The sequence below is a fragment of the Apostichopus japonicus genome, chromosome 12, assembly GCF_037975245.1.
Source record: "Apostichopus japonicus isolate 1M-3 chromosome 12, ASM3797524v1, whole genome shotgun sequence".
NCBI lineage: Eukaryota > Metazoa > Echinodermata > Holothuroidea > Aspidochirotida > Stichopodidae > Apostichopus > Apostichopus japonicus.
In genome coordinates this window covers 6534778-6558530 of record NC_092572.1, presented here as the reverse complement: position 1 = coordinate 6558530, position 23753 = coordinate 6534778, and the positions used below count along the sequence as shown (strand labels likewise).

General features: G+C 34.1%; 2 protein-coding genes across 17 annotated transcripts in view; both read right to left on the bottom strand.

Annotated features, from left to right (window-relative positions):
* LOC139976859 (uncharacterized) overlaps positions 1–23753 on the bottom strand; it is a 95487-nt gene that overhangs the window by 19391 nt on the left and 52343 nt on the right. The gene's annotated exons all lie outside the window — the stretch shown is intronic.
* LOC139976864 (uncharacterized) lies at positions 898–23157 on the bottom strand. 10 transcript variants are annotated; one of them, XM_071985724.1, is made up of 9 exons: positions 14045–14091; positions 13020–13354; positions 11465–11527; positions 10734–10787; positions 8633–8695; positions 6874–6936; positions 6180–6221; positions 5842–5895; positions 898–4273 (listed from the first exon to the last, which is right to left on the bottom strand). In XM_071985724.1, the coding sequence occupies exons 2-9, from the start codon at positions 13083–13085 to the stop codon at positions 4262–4264; spliced, it is 417 nt and encodes a 138-aa protein (XP_071841825.1). In that variant the 5' UTR covers positions 13086–13354; positions 14045–14091; the 3' UTR covers positions 898–4261. The 10 variants fall into 10 exon arrangements, 7 of the variants coding, with proteins under 7 accessions (XP_071841825.1, XP_071841828.1, XP_071841826.1 ...); XR_011796298.1 differs by lacking the exons at positions 898–4273; positions 5842–5895; positions 6180–6221; ... (1 more) ...; positions 8633–8695; positions 10734–10787 and adding exons at positions 14777–14818; positions 16546–16638; positions 16957–17286; ... (1 more) ...; positions 18997–19122; positions 22192–22535 and having other exon boundaries at positions 13313–13354; positions 14045–14086; XM_071985727.1 differs by lacking the exon at positions 5842–5895.

The following is a 23753-nucleotide window of genomic DNA, read 5'->3' as shown; positions in this document are numbered from 1 at the left end:
ATTTGTTGAAATGACTTAACCATTTATCCGAATAAGCCGAATTTTAGGTCAACGAACAATCATAAGTTAAGTGGAGTGTTTACAACATTCAAGTATTAGGTATAACTTGGAAAACAGTATTCTTCCTACAAGACTAAACGGAAAATATCACTCGTCTCTATGAGGGAATTTGCAAACTTGATTATTATATGAGTGTTCTTATCATATAGACTCTTATCATCTGCAAAGTCTATATTAAGATCACAAGGCGACTGGTTCACTTCTCATAAGCCTCTCCGAATGTATTGAATATAACTCAGAGGCTCATTTTACCCTGCTACATATATCTATATTAAAACTCTGACACACTCAATCCTTCAAACACTTAACATTTTCGATTCATCAAGAAAAATTACTCTGACAGAAAATCTGGAAAGGAAAAGTAATTCACAACGCTCCAACCATACGAGACAGGGTTATAGCCACGCCGGCCGGCGGCGGCCGGTGGTAACCGCCACTCACGCCTGCCGGCCGGCATTGGAAGTGAATAAACAGTCCACTGGCCGGCACAAAAAAAATAGTAAAATGCTTGTGAAATACAACAAAAGTAACAACTTTATCTTTCCCTTGCCGTAAAACATGATAATAACGTCACCTTTACAAAAAGGGGAAAACCCTCTGGCTTCGGGGGGCTTCGCCCCCTCGACCCCCACCGGGGAGTTGCCCCTGGACCCCACCAGGGGCAATTAAGCGGGCCTCTGGACCCCCGGCCGTGAGATGCGAGGGCTTCGCCCGCTACGCTCGCTACGCTTCGCAAATTTATTTAACCAGCACTCACAATCTCCTAGCTATAACCCTGATACGAGATAAAGGCAACCCTCATCATGTATCATTCACCATTGCTACATGGTCAGCCAGGTTACCGGGAAGTAATTTTCAAGAATTTATATCGAAATGATCAAAAGTATACTTTAGCAATATTTATCGAATCTGTTGGTACTATATGTTATACTAATTTATTTAAGCATGTAAGTTGTACCTATGAGAGAGCTCACCAAAGTGTTATTGGAATCAAAGTGATATTTTCCGATAATGGTGGGTCACGTATTTCCTCTCTTTTTGCGTGTACCGTGTTCGTCTCGCACAAGTCCTTAATATGATAGCCAATGGCATTATGTCTCAAGGAGGGAAGAAAAAAGTACACAAAATATACCCAAACACAAGCGATAACAATTGACACAGTATATTATAGAACTTAAGATATTTACAGATTTAAAAAAAAAAATACATTACAGATATCTACGTCTTGGAACGCACGCATTCCTCGAATAGAAAAACAATATGTATATGATAATAACACGCACGCACTGTTTGCTGGCATCTTGAAACGCACGCACCCTCACACAGAAAGGCTCTTCCACAACGCACGTACGCTCGGTGAGATTCCTCCCACAACGCACGCACCCTAAGTGAGAAGAACTCCTCCATGACGCACGTACCCTCAGTAAGAAAGACTCCATGACGCTCGCCAGAGCTGCATAGTCATTCTGCCAGGTTTAACTTGCCAGGTGCGTGCAAATCTCTTATAGCCTACTGTTCCTGCAAATCCGAACTCAGTGGAAAATCGTCAGCCTAGTTTTAAATAAAATGTCAGATTTTACTGGTGAGATCCCCATACCTTTGAAATTCGAATTTGTTATAATGAATGCCAACAGTGAAACATATCATATCATCGTCTTGGACAGAGGAGAAAAGCATCGGGTGCGAACTGTGTGAAACCAAACAGCATCAATGTCAGAATAGTCGGTAGCACCCAACCTAATACTTCGATGTCTAGCACAGAACGGACCACTCACAACTAACACACATCTACAGCTATAGTGACCATACAGGCACTCCCTTAGAAATCACCTTGTTGGGTGCATATACCTAGAGCTAACTACTTAGCATAACAGGAATCTCAAGAAGAGTGAAGAAATTGCCACTGTTTGATGTGTCATGCACTAGACAAATAACCCCCTGTGTTGTACGGTACATATTTCCAGAACAGTTTAAAGACAAGTAGGATACTGATGTCCAATTGCAGAACATTCACACATTTATCTGTTCTACATCCTTAAAGACTGGTAAGCTATCCAGATTATACTACTAAAGACATGTGAACATAATAAGTATATTAATAAAACAATAACGGTCACCACATTACAACTTAGGACTGCAGCTTATAAATTAGGCTTCTTTTTGTGCAAATGATTACTAGTGTGACCTTTAACATTGACAAGGTCACCAACAGCAGGCGTAAGGGTTAGGTATTAAATAATCACCAGAACAAAAATACACTATTGAGATCAATCGGTGTCATCACATAATTACTGCATCATCGCCTTTAGTTTGCCCTTATTTAAAAATCCGACCCAAGTATATTGACAAGGTAGTTTTTCATTGGGCTAATATGAAGGCTGTGAGCGACACAGTCCGTTAAATTTTATTAGGTTAATGTGCTCGGGGAGCGTCTCATTTGCTCACCAAATTACCGTGCGAAACTGTTCGATTTTCTTGTTACCTTTTAATCATGAGAACTATACTGGCTTACAGTTACTGTTGATCAGTTGCCCGGTCATTAGTCAATAATAAGTCGTGAGAAGGTACTTGCTCATCAACATTTACTCACAAGAGATTACTCACAAGAGATTACTTACTTGTTCACCAACGTTAGCTTGTCAGTAGTTGATCACTCATTCTAAATTAGTTACCGTATGAGTGGAAAAGCTAAATCACAAGTATCTATGCGTGAGGAAAATGCTCACTTTTAGTTACTAGGCAGAAATGGATCACTTCTTCACTGTTATTCACTGAATAGGAATGTCCATTAGTCACCGTTGGATACAATAATATTGTTATAAACTATATATCTCCTTGCTCACAGGAGCGTGGTATTACTAAGTCAATACTAACCACTAATGTTACAAAAGAACTTGTACTAATAATAAAATGAAATCCTAATGTAATACAAACCAACCCATAATAAGATGAAGATATAAACGATCTACAAAAGTTACCTGTCAATGTGGGTTTTAAAGTCGTAAATCACATAGTCAAACAAAGTATTAATATCAACGCGTTGTAGGATAGACCGACATCGAAACCACGTGAGTCTTACAAGTAGACATATTAACCTCACGTCAGACTTAAATGAGACTGTAGGTTACCCACCCGAATATTAGTTTGTACTGTTTGTTCATATTCCAAAGCGGAACTTCGCAAAAAGTCGAAATCAGGCATTAAAATACACAGAAGATGTGACCAACCTCAACAACAAGCATGACCATCGACCTAAGTATAGTATCTCCACAATACATACAAAGTTAAGCTATCTCTGAGTAGCTTCTTACAAAACTTCACATGCCATATGGCGCCATTCATTAGTCAGGTGACACAGCCTGCTATCCATATAGTCGATTAGGTGGTTATGTAACCCCAAAAGATAATGGAAAAATTAACAAGGGAGAGGAAGTTTAGAGAATTTGTTTGGGTAATTCCTGTCTGAGGTATAAACTCTTTTGATTACACATCGCTACCAGTCCTTTCATGGTTTGTTGATAGCAGCGAATTTGAGGAAATTCAGCATGCAGTTTTACTCATTAACGTATTTAGCGAAACAGATCAACTGTTTGGCAACTTACGTAGGTCACAAGAGACGATGTATAGTATTGTTAAGATAATAAAGATATATGTCTAATGCAAGTAGCCGATGTGTTGAAAATATCGACATAGAAGTACACCTTGGAAGATAATAAATGAAAGACACGTCTAATTCTGTTCCAGTATTGCATTAATGTTTCAAAGTAGCAGAACTGTTACTAATATTATGAAATAGACTTATCAAAAGTAATCCTGTGAAAAAAAATAAGCTGGAAAAGTTATAGACACGGTCAATGATGATCGTTTAGCAATATATGATATTTCACATCACAATTGAAAAAAAAAAATAAAAGATATGTCTAATTTGTTTCACTGTTGCATTAATGTTACAAATAAGCAGAATTGTTCATAGGGTTGTTTAAATAAACTTACCAAGAGCTGTAATGTGTACATAGTTAGCTATAAATGTTAGAGAAAAGATGAATTCTGATCAATAATATATGAAATTTGACATCAACATTGTTAATATGGGATTCGTTCAAACACCGATGAAACTTATTCGCGAGATAATTCCAGCAGTATCAAGAGAATTCTTTGCCATCAATTCCTCTTCTTTTTTCTCCTTTACTTTTCATCGGAATTAGAGAGGACCCTATGTGGAACAAGTATACACATGAAAACGTTTTGGATGTGCTTAATATCAAGTAGCAAGGGTGAAAAAAAAACAGGTTCTGGGGAGGCTGGTGGGAAAGAAATGGGGCCTTCAATCTAAAGTTTCATATTCCTCATAATACTAGTTAGAGAGACCAAGCATATACAAAAATAATATTATTAAAATATTGCAAGACTTCTAGAATGTCTTGCTTAGTCGCCTATGAGCCCCAACTTCTATAACCAACTTTTTCTGGAGGTTGTCCCCAAGCCCCGCCTGCCACTTTGAAGCTGTCTCAAACGCAGCTGAGCATATCCCTTTTTTGTTAGGGTAATAACGCAGAATATATGTTAACAAATGAAAGACAACATCAAATCTAGTTCACTCAATAATTAATTAATTCATACTCAAATTTTTTTTTCACAACCACTTCTCCATTTTGCTCTTTGAGAGACATATTGTGGTGGCGTTACAACCGTCTGTCTATATTTGTATTCATTCACGCGTGCCGATGGCAACAATAACGAATAAACTTGGTTCAATGCTAATGTTTGCTTGGTTTACGTATAGCCATGACAAGTGAAATTTATTTCATAGCTACACAATATTGATACCATTCTGCAGACCCCTGCATTACATCTACTTCGAGGCTCATCGCATTTGACAAATTGCCATATGAAAAGAAGAGTAGGATAAATGTCACGTCGTGACACGATTCTAAAATTCTGCTATATTGAATTGGCATGTGTACCATTAATATCATTTTTTCTCTGTACATAACAACAAGAAACTAAAAAAAAGTACTGTTCTAACTTTCGGTGAAGGTGTGTTTTTATGGGCAAATATATTTGAGAAGTGTTCAGTATTGCTGTAAATCTTCTAGCAAGTATTTATCTAATACACGTCAATACTGGCAAACAAGCACATGAAGAACCTCTCAAATTAATATAATAATTTATATAATTTAGTTGTACTTTTGTACTTCCGATGATGTTTTATACTCAAAATCATCCGAGAAAGGCATGTAAACCAAGGCGGATGAAGAAGAATAAGTAAAGCTACTGATAATTGAAAACGTAATCGAGGCTACAGTTACATTAGGAAATGCAGAGTTCAAGCCTTTAGCTTAGTCAACTATCTCCTGCCTTGTCCCATACTCTTGATAGTTTCGTTACAATGATAAAAAATCAAAACCTGCCATTTGTCTTTTCATCGGTGCTACATAAATGTTATCAAATGACTGGTACAAAATGACTTTTGTCCTATTGAGTAAAACGCCACAATCTGTTAAGGCTACAAGGAAAGGAGACTAAAAGTATGATGCGATCAGAAGACAAAATGGATCTCAACACCACAATTGCTTCAGGCAGTATAAAAATCCAGTGATGTATTTCCTATCAGTGCGTTTGCACTTTTGCCATACAATAAAAATAATTTACTTTTAAAATTTAACGTAACTTTCAGCATTGCCACAAATTCGAAAATCATAATTTAATTGTTTTTTCCAGAAATCGTTCAGGTATTAACAAGGTCATGGTTTTGTCTATATTGAAAAACCCAACACTTACTCCCGAATCCTGACAGAGCTCTTTCAATTGATGTTCTTTCTTCGCAGATTCCTCCTGTAATGTATGGTATTACGAATCTATATTGACACAGTATTCTTTATATTCAAATTATTTAAGAATGCATAATCTAGCGATTTTTTGCTTATAGTGCTATTTCGCGGTCAGTTATAAACGGCAGCCCTATCAATCAACTGCTTACAAAATATGTAATATCTGGTTCAGGGTGTTGCACCAAATTGATCTTCAGAGCCACAGCGAAATGTGTGTCTAAGCATTCGGCTGAACTATTAAGGATTGTTTGTAATGTTTACAGAGACAAATTTAGTACTGGTAATTACCTTAGCAACGGTGCTTTTCCCTGTAGCCTTTGCAACCGTCATCTGGGATTGGAAGAAAGTTTACAAGCAACAGTAGAATTCGCCATTTTAAATGAGCATGGGACTTGTTATTGCTTCCTTTCGACGCATTAACTTCTTATACTTTCATTCGAATAAACTGTATTTCAATTTTATGGAAAGTAAATAATATATTTGTTACGATTTCGATTTCTGAATAAACGAACTAAGTAAACATTATCTTAGAGAAACAAAAACCTTTTAGCTAACATCTTACATAAAGCAACAACAAAAAACCTGTGTTTGTAAATATGTATTCGATCCACATTAAGAGCTTTTCCCTCCCTCAACCACTTTCCTTGTATTTCAATTCCATTAATATTTGCCTTCAAATTGTTACACCCCTCAGAGTATGATATTTCCGCATTCCTTAATCGGCTCATCACTCTTTCATTTCATCTTACATGTCATTTTTGTTTCTTCGTTTGCTTAATTCATTGCTAATTTGTCCAATTTAACTATTTGTTCATTTGTAAGGTTACTTTGGGAAACCCCATTTGTGTTTAAAGTAACCGGAAAAACGCAAACAGCTGATTCGGCAGGTTCTTGTAGCTATCCAAATGATATCGCAAACTCATTCCTTTGCTGTTATTTTGTCATAAACAGGTTATGCGTCATAGTTGAGAATCTAACTCACCCGTAACTTGTTAGTTTCGCTCTTTTCTCTCTTTATTTCATCTTCTTTTCGCCTCAATGTATCCTACAACAGAAATATGCAATTCCATATACAAAACAGCAATAAAGTGCGTGTTATTTACCAATGAAAGTTTTAGTAACTGTTACTACTGTGTATGCCTGTATGAGAAAACGTAAACAAAATGAAAACCATATAGAATGATAACCTGTTTCCAACAAGCAATCAGGAAATAACTCTCAAACTCACGAGACATTTTTTTTAGAATGAAATACGATAATACTTGATTATTTTTCTTCATATCAAAAAGCCTTCAAAATTATTGCCCTGTACACTATGGTACAATTTTATCATCTATTTCAAATTGAAGTTTTATTCTTATTTATTTTATTTGACATAATTCGTGGAAAATAATTTATGTTTAATATTGAGTCTGCTTTTCAATGCTGTTTTGTTGATATTGCAAGACTACTTACTCATTGTGTGTCTATTACGATGAAAGTAAAATCATGGACGCTACTTTAGAATTTCTGATCAATCGTATGTTGAATGTCCAACTATTACGCATTAAATTTTGATCTGTATCATGTCTTAGGGCTTTTAAAATCCCCAAAGAAGTGTCAATCTTTTGTCACATGTTATTATTTTTAATACGCTCTCATGTTGTGTGCAGATTGTTTGTTATGAACCTAAAACTAGACATTTAACCCTTACTTACTCTCAATTCATTTTTTGTCTTTGACTCTTCATTGCGTTAATTCCGGTAACGAAGAAATGAAATTTCTACATCAACGGATATTTGCTAAGTTTAAGATAGCACTATAGACGACTAAAACGAAATGCTATATTATGGTATTGAGTAATCTATATCACCACAGTATTCTATCTATTCAAAATATGTAATAGCACATAGAATAACTAAAATTGTTTAGACTATACTGCTATTTCTCCGTCATTTATAAACGGCATCTCTATCCAATCAACTGCTTACAAAATATTGCAATTTCTGGCTCAGGGTTTGGCACGGAATTGATTTTCCTAGTCACAGTGAAACTGTGTGTCGAAGCCGTCGGCTGAACTATTAGGATTGACTGTAATGTTTACAGAGACAAGTCTTAGTATTGGTTATTATAATATCTTGTCTCAGCAACGGTGGTTCTCCCTTGGCACTTGCACTCGTTCTCTGGGAGAAAAGAAAAGTTTCCAAGCAACCGTAAAATATCGCTATGTTAAATGAACATGTAACTTGTTATTGTTTCCTTCCGACTCATTAACTTCCAATCTTTTATTAAAAAAAAAACATATGTCAATTTAATGGAAAGCAAATAATACCTTTTCTACATTTTTTCTAATGGGCATTAATGGGCATTACCTAGAATTATTTGCAACTTGCATAACGCTTGATAGCTGGATAAACAAACTAAGTTCTCTTTATTCTTGAGAATGAAAAAGTTTGAAAAACATCTTACATAATGCAAAAAAGTCTGTGTTTGTAAATAGGTAAAGTAAGAGGGCCATTCACAGCTTTTCCTTCCTCAACCACTTTCCTAGTTTTTCAATTTGCCTCTAATTGTTACACCCTCAGAGTATGATATTTCCGCATTCCTTAATCCACTCATCGCTCGTTCCTTTTTATTTTATTTCTCCGCTTTTGTGTCTTTATATGCCCCATTTGCAGTTAACGAAATGATATCGCAAACTCGCGTTTTGCTATTATTTTGTCATAAACAGACTATTCGTCAAATTTGGGAACCTTACTCACCTGTAAATTGACATTTTCGTTCTTTTCTCTCTTTATTTCTTCTTCTTTTTGCCTCAATTTAACCTACAACAGAAATATGCAATTTCATATACAAAACAGCAATAAAGTGCGTGTTATCTATCCATGAACGATGTTAAGAACTGTTACCACTTTGTTTGCTTGTATGCTATGAAATCAGAATCATGTAGAATAATAATTTGTAATTTGTTTCCAACATGCAGTCAGAAAATAAACTCATGATACATGTTTTGGAATGAAATATGGTATTTATTGATTATTTTCTTCAAAACTAGGCCTTCATAAAGATTGCCATTTACACTATGGTATCACTCCATAATTTATTTCAAATTGAAGTTTTATTCCTATTTATAATTTTTGAAATAAACGCAACAACATAATTTGTGGAAAGATAATTTGTGTTTTCTCTTTAGAATGATATAAATGCTGTTTTGTTGATTTTTCAAGATTAAGGGAAGGAGCAACATCATTAAATATTTTGTCTTTATGTTCATATAGAAATGGACGTCTGGAATATATTTTGTACTTCAAATAAAACATGACGGTAGTCGTAGTAGAACTAAATTTATAAGGATGGCCCACATAACCGCAAACGCTAGATAATAGTTTTACTGATTGCGATTGCTCGATTTTTAAGATCTATCCACATATAGCCTCCTGATCTCATAAAAATTATGGTATTATTCGAAAAAAGTTAATAAAAAAAAAAAGTAATATGGTATGAGTATATTTTATTTTCTCATCTTAACTCTTGTACCACGTTGTTCGTAGTCTTTTCTTTCTCTTATACAGTTCCTATCTACACACTTACTTACAATTCAATAAGTTCGTTGGCTTTTGATTGCAACTAATTAAAGAACGATTTGTAAATTGAATGATAATTACTACCTTCATGAATGGATCCCAGACCCCATTAAAAAAGAAACTTGCCGATATTACAAAGTCCACAAACTGGGATCAATGTTTCTGTAGCTTTAGTCCATATCATCATGTCATACAAACGTATCCCTAATCAATCAACGTCATACAAAAATAGTTTTTAAAGTTTTAGTGCTGAATTTTGCATCCAATACAGCAACACTTGCAGCTAAAAGATCAGAATGATCCTCATGTGTATTGCTCAACCGTGATGATGAATATCCAGTCACAAGTAATATTATTACATACAAACTTACAGCATATACATCTCGTGCTTCGTTTGTTGTACGGTTTCCTAGGCACTATAAATAGGGTTTTGAAAAGTTACAGGCCGTACTTTGACTGTACATATGATGTAAATAACGATGTTATCACGTGTCATTTGAAAGACAAACATAGGACCCTTCAACCAATCGTAACTTCGAAACATCATATTTTATAGTTTTTTTTTTTCTAATTTGGACAATCCTGTTATTAAAAACGCTCATCATCAGTATTTCCCTCTTAATTTAATTGAAACAGCCATGCTTTATCCCTAGGAATATAAGAGCTTAATTTGATGAACAAGGTAGTGAAGCTATTTTGCGTTTCGTCTTCAAATATCTTAGGATTTCTGAAATCTGTAGCATTAATCTGTAGCATTAATAATTGTAATATGGATCTATTCAACGTTAACTTTTTAAGTAGTCCAAACTGAAGAATTGATTGTAATGGAACAAATGTCTTTGTTCCCCAGATGTGGCACTGGCTCGGGTATTGGATGCTCAATACGGATGGTATTTGTCCCATAGTTGTTAAGACAAACATTGCCGATTAGATAATATATGGACAATATATCTGCAGAATTGAAGGACCAGGATGCATGTTGATGAGCAAATGTCATCATCAATTGCGTTTGCTCCTTTTCGTCAAATAATAACTACAGCAGAATGTTATCGACAGTCCTAAATTAGTTATACCTATTTTCTGGTAGCACTGACAAAGTTTGGTTTAGATTTATTTATATTTGATATAGTATTTTTAATACTAATAGTTTACAGTTCCCTAATTAAAGCACAGTGAATATTATACGTATGTTGCTATACACATCAGTACCCTTATCTTGATATAAACTGTCACCTTTTTGTATAGAAATATCCTTTTTCTCGTAGGATTTGTATCTTACCTCGGCAATGGTATTCTTCACTTTATCATTTCCAAGCGCAGTTGTAATCTTTTTCTGTGTATAAAAGAAACGGGAATAGTCGTGGAACATCTGCATATCAACTACATCTGTAGCTTGGTTTACATCAATATGTTAAGTTTGTCTCTCTCTATTTTATAACGTAATATTATATTAGAATATGTTGTTGCTATTCTTTGCAGATCAATTATATTTAAGTTGGCATATTAATTATTTTCTCATTAAAACTTTCACAAATTCTCAATAAATACCCCTACGAGCCATGTACGTAGCGGCATGACATAACCGAAATCGGTAGTAGCACGTTACAACAGTAGAAATATTTGACATATCTTAACTGCATAAGATTTAAGGGATTATCGCTTGGAAATTGATATGCAACTTAGTGCATCCTGCGTATTAATTAGGACTACCATAATTAAATTGAGTCTGATTGCTACAAATAACATTTTTTTCAATACCTTACTGAAAATCAGCAAGTCAAGAAAGAAAATATAAAAGTCAAGAAAAGGAAGGGAAAACTACATAAGTTACAAAATTGACCTCAAAGCGTGTTTCCTTGTACACCGTAAATATATTAATAATATTATTTATTATGAAGCACCAACCATTAACAAAACCTTTGACTGTCGATTAGACCGCAGATTTACTATATTTAAAGTTTTCATAAAATATCGTTATATATTGCGTCATTGTAAGAGAATGTTACTCACATGTAACTCTAAATTTACGTTCTTTTCCTTCATTATAGCTTCATCCCTTTCCTTTAGTTTAGTCTACAACAATAAAATATGCAATTCATTGTGAAAAACAGTGAAGATATATTTTCTTCTTGTTCTACCAAAAAAAGCTGCCTCCATGTATAATGCAAAATTTACAAAAAAATGACCCTGTTCACTAACGTTTACCTATTAATGAGCCTACATAATTTAACGATGATTGGTGTTCATATCTGACGCATTGTCAATTAACATATGCAATGATAATCAATGTACTTTTGCAATGATCACCGACATAATAATCACCATTTTCTTGCTTAATCAGACCCTAACAGAGTAGGAAATCTGACAAGGCCCCTCAGGGAGCATTAATTCTTCAATGTTAGGGTCAAGATATTTTGGAAAGTCAGACGTTAGCAAAAAGAATGAAAGCAGGTCTGGACAAAGTAGACTAATTTATTATCCAATAGGTATGTGAGTATGAAGAATCTTTCGTAGGTCTAATCTTTTAGACTCGCCAATTATGACAGCCTAATTTATATTCCTTTAGAAACTGCTGGTTTAACAATTTTGTCATATTTTCATTGCAGTAGGCTAGTCCTAGGCCAGATAGAAAACCTAACTCCAAATTAACAATCAGCATGTTCCAAGTAAACTTGACTTTTACTAATGTACAAATGATATTTTATTGTAGGCCCTATCTAAAACTGCATCAACTATTACTATAAGCAGACATCTATTATATAACAGAACTGCCCAGAGCCGGGAAAGGTTTCGAATCATTACCGATGCTTAGCAAGGCAAGACTAAGTGACTTCCAAAGTACTCCGAATTTAGGTAGTGTCGAGAAAAAAGTAACTTGTATAGAAACGGCGAAATAGATTAATTTACCGCAGTGTATGAAACTGTCACACACATTAAAAAATAATTGTGCTTATATGTGCAATATATATGTGAACAATTGTTATTATGAGCCAAAATATTGTCATTTTGTGGCTCGCCTAGACAAAATTTAATCAAACAGAATGGGGGTAAGAGAAACCATTACAAAGCACGATATTTCAAGTTTTGTCAATCTGCATTCAAATCGCCTTTTCCAAAACTAGAGAGGGGAAAAGGAGACCTTTTCCTCCATAGACTTTAGGATGTTAAATCGGAATAAAGTACTTCCATTCGATTACTATTTGAACTATTAAATGCAATTTCATTTGAATTACCATGTACTCCGTAATCATTGGATGCGTCGGGTAACTTTTTGTGTCTTTATTGTTTTAACATGTTGATACCAAATAGTGAGTACTTACCTCCAAGTCGGCTATTGCTTTCGCTTTCGTATATGAATTGTTCTATTTGTAATTTGAATTTACTCAGGGAAAGAAATACTAAGCATAGTACGAGAGAAAGATTTAAAGTAGGTTTTCTTATGACAAACGTTTGATTTCATAACGTCGGTATCAATTGCAGTTCGTTACTGGAGCTGAATGCAGACAACAGCAGCCATTCTTAACTTTTGGTTTCATATTTCAGATCAATATTTTGTTTATATTACCATGTTGGATTGTAGTGTGTACAGCTTAAACACTTCTTTTACCGTTCCATTCACTTTGTTCTCCATATTGCGTCCAAATATACTGCAGCGTATACCCAATCAAACAGAAGTCTTTCTCATTCGCTATTGTGGAAGTGAATATTGATAAAACACAAACACCGATCGGCTCGACAGCTTGAGGGTTATACATATGTCATGTGGAGAGGGGTTAAGAGCTACAACATAATCCAGTAACATTTCATGTTGTTAACTGAAATTCATAATATCGGGACAGATATGTTGAGCATTCTTATTTTCAAATCAGTTATTTCTGTATCTTTGGCACCCACAGTTGACTGCAGAGAAAATGAGAACATATGAAGAATATTTATTCAAGTTAGGGCACCTGTATATTACTATGATCATCTGGTCTTAAGATGTCATAACGCTATAATGTATTGTTTTTAGAAGGTCACCTGGATTTACTTTCTTAGAAGACATTGTCTCAGTTAACTGAGAGCTTATTATTGCTGTTTTCTATTTGTATACTATTTGCAACGGAACATATTATTATGGCAGAGCAACATTATTTAATCACTTCAGCTTTGAGATATAATATCAAATGATTGTATTCGTGTTATTAACATATAGTTAAAACCAACGCTCCTAATTTGCCAACAGGACCTTCCGAAAAATATTAAAATAACTGTTTTATAATAATAGCTAACGTTACTTTCAGAAACTGTTCCGTGACTTGTTTGAGGCTTTTTAAAACTATCTTGTTGCTTACTTTATTTTATATTTCAACAGAGAAGGTGGATGAAAGTTATGGTGTGTCGTCCAAGTTCGGCTCGAGTCGAATTGCTAATGTGTGAAACTTATCTTAATAATACGAAAAAAATGACAACACAGATCGGCTCGACAGATTGAGGTTGAACATAAATCACGTGTTTAGTGTTTAAGCGCTATAATATCATCCATTAAACATTTGATGTTGTTATTACTCAAGTATGTAATATTGAGAGAGGTATACAGCGCATTCTTACTTTCAAATCAGTTATTTCTGTATCTTTGGCATCCACAGTTGACTGCAGAGAAAATGAGAACATATGAAGAATATTTATTCAAGTTAGGGCACCTGTATATTACTATGATCATCTGGTCGTTATATGTCTTAGCGCTATAATGTATTGTTTTTAGAAGGTCACCTGGAATTACTTTCTTAGAAGGCATTGTCTCAGTTAACTGAGAGCTTATTATTTCTGTTTTCTATTTGTATACTATTTGCAACGGAACATGCTTTTATGGAACAGCAAAATTATTTAATCATTTCAGCTTTGAGACATAACATCAAATGATGGTATTCGTGTCATTTACATATAGTTAAAACCAACGCTCCTAATTTGCCAACAGGACCTTCCGAAAAATATTTAAATAACTGTTTTATAATAATAGCTTACGTTACTTTCAGAAACTGTTCCGTGACTTGTTTGAGGCTTTTTAAAACTATCTTGTTGCTTATTTTATTTTATATTTCAACAGAGAAGGTGGATGAAAGTTATGGTATGTCGTCCAAGTTCGGCTCGAGTCGAATTGCTAATGTGTGAAACTTATCTTAATAATACGAAGAAAATGACAACACAGATCGGCTCGACAGATTGAGGTTGGACATAAATCACGTGTTTAGTGTTTAAGCGCTATAATATCATCCATTAAACATTTGATGTTGTTATTACTCAAGTATATAATATCGAGAGAGGTATACAGCGCATTCTTACTTTCAAATCAGTTATTTCTCTATCTTTGGATTCCGCCGATACCTGCAGGGAAAATTGAAACATATGATGAATACTTATTATCGTAAGGACACCTGCATAATACTTTGATCATGTGATCTTAATATGTCATAACGCTACAATGTATTGTTTACCTTGGTTGACTTCTTTTAGACACATAAGACACTTCACAGCTTCAAATGACAGGGGTCAAAACGGCTAAACATTCCACATTTAACTGTGTAACGGCTCTCAATATCCCCATTTTTGCTCTCATCTCTTGAAGTCTTCCCTCCATGCAAAATGGATCAATTCCAGCACGAAAATGAAAATGTCTTAAAAAACGCAAACGATGTTATCCACACATTCACCTTGTAGGTTGGCAATTGGTCTTTAATCCTTTATCATATTAAATAACAAAATTTAATTAAAAAAAGAAAAATTAACCAAAGTTTAATCACGATAAACTTTTCCTTTAATATTTCCTCGTGCTTTCTTTTCTTCAGTTATTATAACGTGATATATACACACTGGACTAACAATTATATTTACACTTATTGTAATCTTTGATATAAAAAATATTCACGCCGAATAACTAACGGATTACGAAATTCACTTTTAGTGCAGTATAAGTACTTTCATGATGATTGTGTATAATTTAAAACGATTCTGTTTGTTCCAAAATCGTGTTTTGCATAAATCATGTATGCATATAAATAAGCCTTTATTTAAGATAATATAAGGAACATTTGTATAGAAAGGAATTCACCACTTATGGCGTTTGGTTCAATTGATGAAATAACTTTCAAACATCTTTTGTTTGGCTTCAGTTTTACTTGATCAATAGAAAATCAGATTATACAAAGTTATTGTATGCTACTCTATAGTCTCTGGTATCTTTATATGATGTCGAAAGAAAGGCAAGCATCTTTCAGGCGTTTGATCAGGTGACCATGAAATATTCATTTTGCTTCTTTGTATTAAGGTTTACTCTACTAAGAGAAACGGATAAATTTATTAATAATTCTCTATAGCCTCCCTCATGACGTATACGAAGACTTCCATTACAATACATAATGGACAAAGCTTAACTATATCATTACGCAGTTATAATTTACGGATATTGGTTTCTTAAGCAAAGTCTAGATGGATAAAACCTTCAATTGGAAGTACTAATTAGAAAAAAAATACCGAGAAATGGGATTTCGTACTTCATGTCATACGAGAAGTTCCCGTCTCTTAAGCAATACTATTATACCATTTGTGTATATCAAACAAACAAGGTGTATAGATAATTACAGCCTTTATCTCGAAACATTGTTGAGTTTGTACCACACCTGTTTATTAATCATACTCCTGATATAAATATGATCATAAAGCAGACCAAAGGTAATATTTTTATTAATTGGAAATGGGTTAACATAATTATTGGAACGTGTACATACAGCTTCTTATATTTCTTCCGCTGTTTTCCTTTAATCTTTGCTGGAAAACAAGGAATGAAACATAGAAAACAGATATTCAAGCGTAATTTGGAACTTTAATTCCATGGTATTCTATAAAAATGATGGATATGAGTCTACGTTAAGTTTTTGACCAAAGTTTAAACAAGAAAGTATATGTTGAATAAAACGGCTAGTTGCATTCGACAAGTAAAACCTGAATATTTGGGAAAGATGGGTACATTGCATGACGTCAAAAGTTAAGTTTAATAATTTATCGAAAACTCCTTCAAGTGTCTAATAAAAAAAAGGAAATTTTCCTATCCATACCTTTGATTAGTAAAAATATCCCAAAGACGATAAAGCCTCCTGCTAAAGTTACTGCTACGATTATCCAACTCGGCAATGTTTCAATGAAAGGCACTGAAAAGATGAAATCATTTGAAAGAAATTGAGACCTTGCTGAATTTCGATCAACTAAGAATTATTTGAGTGTACATGATTGTGGTTAAGATGGTGCCCTTGCATGGACTAAATGGGCGCAGTTAGTAACGAGCGTTAATCGAATATGCAGTCAAAATCGTGTACATTGCAATACGCCAAGAGATATATCGGGCCTTTATTATTTGTAGTTTCTTAACTGCACAGTACTGCATGTTCTCTTTCGAACATTTGCATACCCAATTTGCCATTTGCGTCCACCAACCACTGTGTCACATATATCCGGAAGATTTATTTTACCTGCCATTTCAACTTGAGCGTGGGCAAACCTTACATCATCGTTGCTTCTCTTCGGATCTACTGCTTGACAAGTTAAGGATGCAGGATGTCCATAGACAGCGGCTACTGTACTGGTGATTTCTCTTGAATTGCCATTTTGAGGTAATATTTCATTTTGTTCAATACCTTCTGTGATCTCCTTGGATCCGTTAAACCACTTTAATGTCATTAAAGGAGGAGCATTATGTGCCGTGCATGTCAAAGAAATAGACTGGGATGGGTTGAGGTACAATAAACAGCTGCTTTCTCTATCACAGCGATCGATAGCAAGGAAAAAGTTACTGAGAGAAGCTGATAATAAAACAGAATAAAAAGGCGACAATATTTAGTCAAGCTTACGTCAACTTATAACTTTGAGCTTTTTCTTTGACGACTCACTACACGATGAACGTCTGCATAATAGTTATTGTTGTTCGTCGACTTCATATTGCTGACGTTTAAATTCTTTGCGGTGCAATTTATATAAACATTACGCCAGATTTATGTAAAGGTGTATATCACATGATCAACCTAAACCTTAGTCATTTCCACTAGCAGACGTAAAGGAAATGGAATACGTCTTCGCTCGCTTGCAAAAAAAATAAAGAATTAAAGTGGTATCTGGCTAAGTAATTAAAATAGCTAACCACTTTCAAAATTGCGTAGACTATGCAAACGTCAAATAAATCACGGAGTGCTTGGTAGGAATTGGGGATGAGCGGGGTGGTTATTTTCTCGGGTCATATTTCAAGAAATGTATGGAAAAGTGTAAACTTTGTTTTTACATATGAGAATACAACGGTGAGTAAACCTATATTTTTGTATGTCGCACTTTTTGCAAATTCTTAATGTAAACAAACTTTTGACTATCAATTTCCTAAATGTTTTCTATTTGTCCCCCACCCAAATCGAAGACTTTCCTCTCTTTATACCGAAATAAGATCTGATCTCCAATTACATACTAAATGGCATACTAAAATAACTTACCTTGCACAATAACATTTATTTTTCCATGACATTCGTTTTCTACTGAGGTGAACCGGCAAAAGTATTTTCCTTCATCTTTGAGAGTAACTTTTCTAATGAAAAGTGTCCCATGTACTGTTACAACATACGGTTCATTGTCTTTATTGCCATTGCCACCGGTAAACGAAGCCACTAGTGTGCTATTATGAAAAGATTCTCCTTTGCTCCAGAAGTAATAACCAGTTCCTTCTACCATGCAAAATATCTCTGCCGACAGTCCTTCCTTGACTAAAGTTGAAGCTGTGGTTCTGCCTGCTTCACTGTCTGATTGTTGGTAGGCTGTAGCGATTGAAAAATTCATCTTATAAATATAATTTCATGTTAGGTTCAATAACATGTTACTCGACAGACCTCGACAGACTCAATCCCAGTCGATTTACAGTATGTACTTATTTAATATATATTCCCAAAAAAGATCCAAACAAACAATCATAGAGTAGTTGCGACATTTACTTTATTGAGCGATTGGTACAGTAAGTTTACGGAAATAAGTAACACCGATCTCCTTTGACTTTCCTCTTTGTTTTTTCTTCCATATGATCACGATCAATTTTGAAACAAGAAACTAAGTTACATTGTATTATTCCTTTTATTAATGCAATTAACAAACATTCATGACATTTACTAAACACATATTCGGTATTCTCGTGAATCCGAGTACGACATTACTTGTGTAATAGAAACATGAACTTTGACTACGTCTCCAATGTAACCATATGTAGTATCGTTGGTGGAAACAGTTTCAAATCATGAGCAAACATTCAACGTACCTACAGGAATCCTTTAATAAGGGAATTGAATATAAACATGCGAATATAAAATTCGTCTATTAAATGAAATTTAAGTTTGGCGGAGCTGCATCAGCGACTAAAGTACCTGTAGCGAACACCATTGAAACTTGTTAATGATTAAATACGACCGAAGAAAAAACGTTGTTGATGATGCTCTTGCAGATGTCATTCATGTTTTGATGTAACATAATAACGAGTAACCCACCTGAGGATTTTGCAAAGAAGCACACAATCATAAATGCACAGAAAGTTTCCATTTTCCAATATACTGTCAAAATTTGCAGCTTTATGTAAGACAGTAAGTCGATACTCTGTAGGACGCAGGCGAAATCTGAAAAAAAAACACTATAATATATTAGCTGATTAAAATGATGCCATGAGTTTTGGACTGTTTATTATGTAATCTTGAAAATGGTATTGCCCGAATCAGACCAGGTATCTTTCAACATTTTGCATACTACAAATATATCGGGATAAACTTTGTATTATGACAACAACGATTAACTGGCTTGCACTTAATCCAAATTATGTGTTAAGCGAATTCTGAAGTAGAAACTACATACGCCATAAAATTAGTTTACATCTTCCTTGACATTTAAAACAAAACTTACTTTGAGTTTTTATATATTATATAGTTTACATATTTTAATACTAGTCATTGGGTTAATTTTAAGTTAACTATGGTAACTCGTATTAGGTAATGCATCTGTATCATATGGGCTGCAATATTTTGAATATGTATTTCGAGAAATATGGTTTTAGCTACAACTTTATGAGTAGGGTAGCGAAATTAAATTTAGTTTGGCTTTCATGTCATCACAGTCATTGCTTTTTAAATTAAACCAGATCAATGGGTGGAATCCAATATCCATAAGGGTTGTTTATTATACACGTTTAATTCATTCGTTACTTGTGCGAAGATGTTGGGACAGAACACATTTTCAAGTAAAGTATGTAAATAAACTAACAGAACGAACATGGTTGATTGCAGATAAACGACTTTATCTAAGTTAACGACAGACATTGAGTTATTAACAATTAAAAGAATCATGGCGTAATATTCAAGACTTGCTTATATTTATAAAATTTTCTTCATGTTCTTATTTACTACCTGATGTTTCAGTTAACACATAAAAAGTAACCATTATATAAGTTGTCCTTGAAATCGTGAAGGCCTTCTACGAAAATGCTGTCATTTCACATTGCCTCCTTAAAACAGTAACATTTTGTACTTAGATAAACTGTAAAATGACGTGAGTGACCCATGCATGTGTATAAACGAAAGGTTGATATACCTACACAGAGAAACTAAAAATGAAAGAAACATCATACACGAATTAAAAGCTATCGAATGTGAAAACGTCCAGTTTAACAGAACATCAGATCAATGTTATTGATACTCCTTATTACGTGATATCCCACAGAAGTATAGATTTGTATTGCGAATATATTACACAAGAAATCCGCCATTAGTTCCCTTATAATTTCCCGTTCTTAATCAAGGACGCTAGACGTTTCTTTGCAGTGAGCAAGTGGAACTAAATGGAACTTGTCATATGAACATAACCGTTGTACCGCACTCTCGATACAATCAGCACTTTTGTGTGAACTGGGTTTTCGTCAATGTTGGAGAACATACCTCTTTAGCTTGCAACTAAATCTTTCTTACAGTTGACAACAAATCCTTATCATATACTAATGTAGTAGACCCTATATGTCTTGAGATCAATTACTGTGATGTCTCAATAAGAACGAAATACCTGCGCATCTGGAAGCTATTATTGCCACTATTTTATCACTTTTCTTGTCTAGCGTCTCTTGCAGAATTCCCTACGATTCTCTTTCAAGACTAATCAGACCTAACTACGAGTCTCATTGACTTCAAGGACTGTAGGCGATCAGTTTAAAGTGGATCATAACACCGATATAATCAAATCAAGGGAATTAAGCAGAACAAAGCTGAGCGGATACTGTACATTTAAGGTCAACCGTGTTAAGTGAAGAATGTTGGAATGTCAGTGCAGTCAAGTCGACTTACTGAGTTCTTTAAGAATAGCGGAAGTTTTACATAATCGGATTTTTTTATCCGTACCGTATAATTTTAAATAGATTTAGTTGCATTTAGTAACCAATGGTACCCTTTGGAAACTGGTTTGATGAGTTTTGTATGTCAATGTTGCAGTGCACCACTTAATCAACAACACAGTAACGTATGGCTTGAAAAACAACCACATACTTGGAAAGACTTTGAAGATGTTGAAAGAAAAACAAGCAACGGTCTCGACTATATGATATGAAAAATATCATGCATACTAAAGATTTACATCCTATACAAAGATTTTTAGTGTTTTGTATGAAAACATTTTTTTCATGGAACCTATGTGTAAGACTTCTGCCTTTCTCAATAAGTTTGAAGATTCTTAAAAAGCTGTAGACGGTCGTTCGGTTAGTACCAACTGGTGATTAAACAAACTTGACTACATTGTACTACATGTACGTTATAGTGCATAGAAAGGGGTCTTACTTATTCTCCAAAATCTATACATGCTCATAATTCCTTTTAGCTGCGAACAGGCCTTAAAGATCGATCAGACACGGTGGGCCTTTAACGTTTTGAAAAAAAACTCCGTTAATCTCTTCTTGATTTGGAAAAATAATTATTTGACTAATTAGTACTTCCTGTTATGCACTATGGTCGTGAGATTTCAGAACAGTGGATATATCAACAGGAATTTTGATATGTTTTAAGTTGACTTTTGGTGATTTAAAGCGACACAAAATAATGCATGCAATTGAGTAATAATGATTAATTTCTAGTGAAGGATTTTAATATGTATTCTTAATATGTTGTGAAATTGCATGAGTTTTACAAGCTCTTCTCGACGATGAAACGAATTTTAATGTAACACATATATTAGCTAAAACTAGGATACCGTATGTGAGGCATGTTCCTCACGAAGCCTTTTATAGTATCAGAATTACGACCCTATGATCAAACCCATCTGGCTAAGTTACTAATTAAAATGTCGATCAAGTGTGTATGAATTTTCATTTTATATTTCAGTGTCAAGTTTTATCTCACTGGTTTACTTGAGAACTATGCTACTTTCTTTAAATATACATTGTCATATAAACAGATCACCATTTTCAAACCAACCAGTACCACTCTATATCCATATAGAGTACAGTTATCATATTTACTAATAAGTACTGTAACTGAAAACTACCGGCCTACATATACATCTAATAGACACTTGTTCGTATGTTAAAATCATTTATGTGACCACTAGATTTAATTTTTTTAATCATTTTCGTAAGAAATTAAACAGTTAACGAAAATTCATATCATAACCGATTGCTGTGGACTAGTTTAGTATTATCTTTTATATGTCAACCTTACCTCGTTGGCGTTCCTGATATACAAATCTACTAAACGTAAACGACCAAAGTTTGCCTTCAACAAAATGGAAATTAGCAGCTGAATGACTCCAAAATGAACGGTTGCTGTACGTTGTGTAAGTATTGATTGCATTTTGTTCAAAGTTCAATAATGAAAGGTACTTAAAGCAAATCGTCTGAGCAAAATTCATATTAATGTTTTATTAACAGTGACTCGTCATATTGTTTATTGCAGATCAATATCTATTGTGGGTCTATGAGAAGGGCAATGTATGTAGTTTAACTCTGAACGGTTACCAATTTTAAGGAGATTCGAAAACTACCCAAATCGAAGAAATGGTAACGAAAAATGGATTCCGTACGAACAAAAATTTCGAGGTTGCGTTTTTTCTTGCAAGTTAATGTAAAATATAACTCAAGGGAGTGCTCCATCAGCCGAAGCATTGTGGCAACGAAAATCACCTCTAGATGCATTAGCTTCCCATATTTAATATCTGTGTCGTAAGCTGTTTGTACAAAGTTCTGCCACGCTTTCTCCAAATCCTGCTTGTAGCTCTGCAAAACAGTAAATCATTAGGTTTCCACATTCTAAATAGACGAATGCGAAAAAGGTATAACTTAGGAGAAAATTGTAAATAAATTGTCGATCAAGTGTCTATGAATATTGGAATCAAACTATAGCTTAGTCACCAGTGTTCTTGACTCTAATTGATTCCTCTTTATTTTGTAATGTTCTCTGATTATTTTGTTCATTGACTGCATAAACATTTGCTTGAGATAACGCATGAAAGGCTTCAAGGTTATTTGAACTTTATTATACAGTAATTAAATTGATCACAGGGCATAAAGTGTATAGTTTATACTTAAAAAATACTCATCTAAGTGTCCAATGTTACAACCGTACAATGAAGAACTATGGAAGTACTTACAAAAGTTAAAATGCATAGTTCGATTAAATTGGAGGCAATTCTCTCCTTACCACGTGTGTATAACGGTTGTCTGGGGGAGATCCCTCTGTTTCTGAACAGCAGCTAATATTAAAATCCACTTTTAAAAGTTCTTTGACTGACTAAATGGTTGAAAAAAAAGTCATAAGGATATATATACTTTAAAACTGAAATACAATTTTAAATATAAAAAAAAAACACTGAATATAGGTTGAAATATGTACACCCATAACGAGTTAAGCTAACATTAAAATAGGCAATTATCGGATACTATTCAATTTAACTGATTAAATTTAGATACAGTGCAATGGAAATTTTGTTTTTACTTGCCTAGTATATATATTGGTACACAATCCTGAAGTTAATTAATAAAAACAAAGTACTTAGGATTAACAAAAAACAAAGGAATATTGACATAGAACTGAAATCACGGTAAACAAATAGTAAAGTTGTTCTATATTCGCTGAAATGAATAATCATAAAACGCTTTATAAATGGTCTAATGATTTTTATCAAATTTAAATAACTGGTTCGTTCGTTTTCTTCATATTCAAATAATACAGGAATATAAACACGATATCCACATTACACATTGCGTTAAGTGTTTTTACTGTTT

What these genes read in the sequence shown, in the direction of transcription:
- LOC139976864 (XM_071985721.1), bottom strand. Translation starts at nt 22,381, where the DNA reads ATGAATTTTGCTCAGACGATTTGCTTTAAGTACCTTTCATTATTGAAC. An exon ending in AATAAATGTTATTGTGCAAG is followed by an intron (nt 17,287 to 17,961) that starts GTAAGTTATTTT and finishes TTTTATTATCAG; the next exon opens with CTTCTCTCAGTAACTTTTTC. An exon ending in CGCTCAAGTTGAAATGGCAG is followed by an intron (nt 16,639 to 16,956) that starts GTAAAATAAATC and finishes TCATCTTTTCAG; the next exon opens with TGCCTTTCATTGAAACATTG.